The following is a 2,808-nucleotide window of genomic DNA, read 5'->3' as shown; positions in this document are numbered from 1 at the left end:
AGTTGCTGGCTGCCTCACAAAGGCTACCCTCAAAACTTCTGTTTTAGGTCAGGTTCACGCCAAAGGTTGAACAAAGCTGGTCAGTGGCTGAAGCTTTTCTACATTCCCTGCATTCATAAACATATCTGGGTTGTTACTGTTGCTAGTGAGAGCAGACCTTTGCTCAAAGGCTTTCCCATGATCAATCAGTGCCTGTGTGACTCATTCCAGCACTGGGATGTCTCTGGGGCTAAAGAGATGGAAGAACGGGCAGAGGATCTCCAAACTGAAGCACTGAAGCATTTTGTGCAGTGGACACTCTGCTGGGGAATTACATTAGACAACTACGGTATTGTCCGTGTTCACTGCACTCACAATGCATCCATCACCTGGGAATCTTCCAGTGTCTATAAAGGCCAGAAGTGCTAGGAAAACCATTCCCACATTCCCTGAGCTCAAATGACGTTGTTGCAGTGTGAACTCTCTGATGTTAAATGAGGCTGGATGTTCAGGAAAGACTCCCACACTCATTGCTGTCCTCTGCTATGAACATTGTTTGTGTGTTTTGTAAGGTAAGAGTTTTTGGTAAAAGACTTCCCACATTCACTGCTCTCAAAAGGCTTTTCCCCAGTATGAATTAGCCTATGACTTCGAAGGCCACGTTTTCCCCTAAATGCTTTTCCACACTCACTGCACTCATAAGGTTTTTCTCCAGTATGACCTTGCAAATGACTTATAAGGCTGGGTTTCTCCCTAAACACTTTCCCACACTCACTGCACTCATAAGGCATTTCTCCAGTATGAATTCGCCAGTGACTTATAAGGCTGTATTTTCTCATATACACTTTTCCACATTCACTGCACTCATAGGGCTTTTCCCCGGTGTGAACGCGGATATGATGACGTTTAAGGGTGGATCTGAACCTGAATGATTCCCCACATTCAGGGCACTTAAAAGGCTTTTCAGCAGTGTGACAAACTAAGTGTTCCTTGAGATGAGAATTTCGGATAAAGGATTTCCCACATTTTTCACATTTATAACGCCTTTCTCCAGTGTGGCTTCTGTGATGTTGAAGGAGTTTGCAGTGATACTTGAAACCCTGTCCACATTCACTGCATCTAAAAGGCTTTTCTTCAGTGTGGACGCTGCGGTGTTGAATGAGGTCACTATTGCAACCAAAGGATTTCCCACATTCGGTACACACATACGGTCTTTCTCCACCATGAATTGTTTGGTGCGCCAGAAGGTTAGATTTATGTTTAAATCGTTTCCTACATTCACTGCATTCATAAGGCTTTTCTCCCGGGTGTAGTGTCTGGTGCTGAGTAAGTACAGAATTCTGACTAAAGGTTTTCCCACCATCACTGCATTGGTAGTTGCTGTTCCCACTGGGACAGGCCTCTCCACTGTTAGAGTTCCTGGATGACTTCCCGACTCCACGAGTCAGCTGATGCCTAAGACCTGGGCTGGGCTGCACGTCCATCCCATTATTCCTGCTTTGTAAATTCTTCAACTGATGTTTTGTGCCGTTCTTCTTTACAGAGATCCTGGCCTCTTCTATTTGTAAGGGCTTCTCACCACGTCTCGGCTTTTGCTGCTGGGGAATGGCCGCACTGAGTCCTTCATCTGTAGAAATACTCTGCACAGCAGGTACATTTTCAGCCTCCACTCCATTCCAACAACCTGAGTAAGAGAAATGCTGATGAAGGGAATGGAGACTTTGGTGTGGAAGCACATGCTAGAGACGAGGACGGGAGATTTTTCAGGATGAAGGGGTCAGGTGAGAGTGGGAAGGACACACTGCAGTGCTGCATCTACCAAGACCACAGCCCAGAGGTCTCCTGAGGAGTGGGATAGCCCTGGTTCAGAAATACTACAGATGATGACCCCGCACCTGGGCAAGCTATAACAGAGGGAAATCTGAAATAATCCTGCCCTTTGGCCCAGAACATGAGAACCAGGAAATGATGTTTGACATGAACCTCCTGGAGAGCTGACACATCACCCAGCTTCAACCTCCTCGTACCTGTCCACATAGCTGGAGTCATGATTCCCAGTGCCTGGATGAAGGGCTCTCCCCACAGCTCCAGATGACTGATTTCTTGGGTTCCAGAAGGTACAAGTCCTATGAGAAAGGTAGGACAGGTGAACAACCTACACTAGAAAAACAGACCCAACCACGACAGTCCTTAGAAGAGAAAACCAATGGAAAGCTCCTCAGAGGAGAGTGACCTGAGAAAAACCATGAAATAGTGACCACATCAGTGCCACCATTCTACCGCAGGCAGAAGAAATGCATGTCAGTGGGGGGAAAAGGGCAGGGCCTGGGATGGTCTATTGCTGTGATAGAAACACTGATCAAAGTAATTTATAGAAAGAAAACTTTACTTGATCTTAGGTTTCCAAGGGTCCACAGTCCATCATCACCATGATAAGAGGTTGCTGGAGGCGGAGTAGAAGCTAAGGTCCCACATCTTCAAGCTGGGACAGGATGCAAAAGAGGGACTGGAGATCCAGCAAAGTATAAGCCCTCTCTGAGCCTGCCCCAGTGCCATGCTTCCGCCAGCATAGCCGCGCCTGCTCAGACCTCCCAGACCAGTGCCAGCAACTGGGGACAAATATCCAAATACTTGGAGCTTATAGATTATTCAAACCATCAAATTGCATCATAGAAGTGACATGTATTTATAGTGTCACCAGACTATGGAGAGGCAGTATGGTCAGCTCTACAAGGGTTACCAGTTAAAACTGCCCTGACCCCAAGCTGCTTCCGGCCTGTCTTTGCTGTGCTTCATAGGGGAGATGGTGATGTTCCCAGTCCAGGAATG

The 2,808-nt window shown here is 47.0% G+C and overlaps 1 protein-coding gene across 1 annotated transcript in view; it reads right to left on the bottom strand.

Annotated features, from left to right (window-relative positions):
- LOC103725448 (zinc finger protein 419) overlaps window positions 1-2,808 on the bottom strand; it is a gene marked incomplete at its 3' end in the record, with an annotated part of 5,728 nt that continues 2,920 nt past the window's right edge. Inside the window, 2 exon segments of the mRNA XM_008822755.3 lie at window positions 1-1,663; window positions 2,007-2,105. Coding sequence (XP_008820977.2) covers window positions 507-1,663; window positions 2,007-2,105 — 1,256 coding nt within the window.

This window comes from Nannospalax galili, unplaced genomic scaffold, assembly GCF_000622305.1.
Source record: "Nannospalax galili isolate Female #2095 unplaced genomic scaffold, S.galili_v1.0 scaffold649, whole genome shotgun sequence".
Lineage (NCBI taxonomy): Eukaryota > Metazoa > Chordata > Mammalia > Rodentia > Spalacidae > Nannospalax > Nannospalax galili.
Note: the sequence above shows the minus strand (reverse complement) of the source record. Positions and strands in the feature narration are given on the sequence as shown.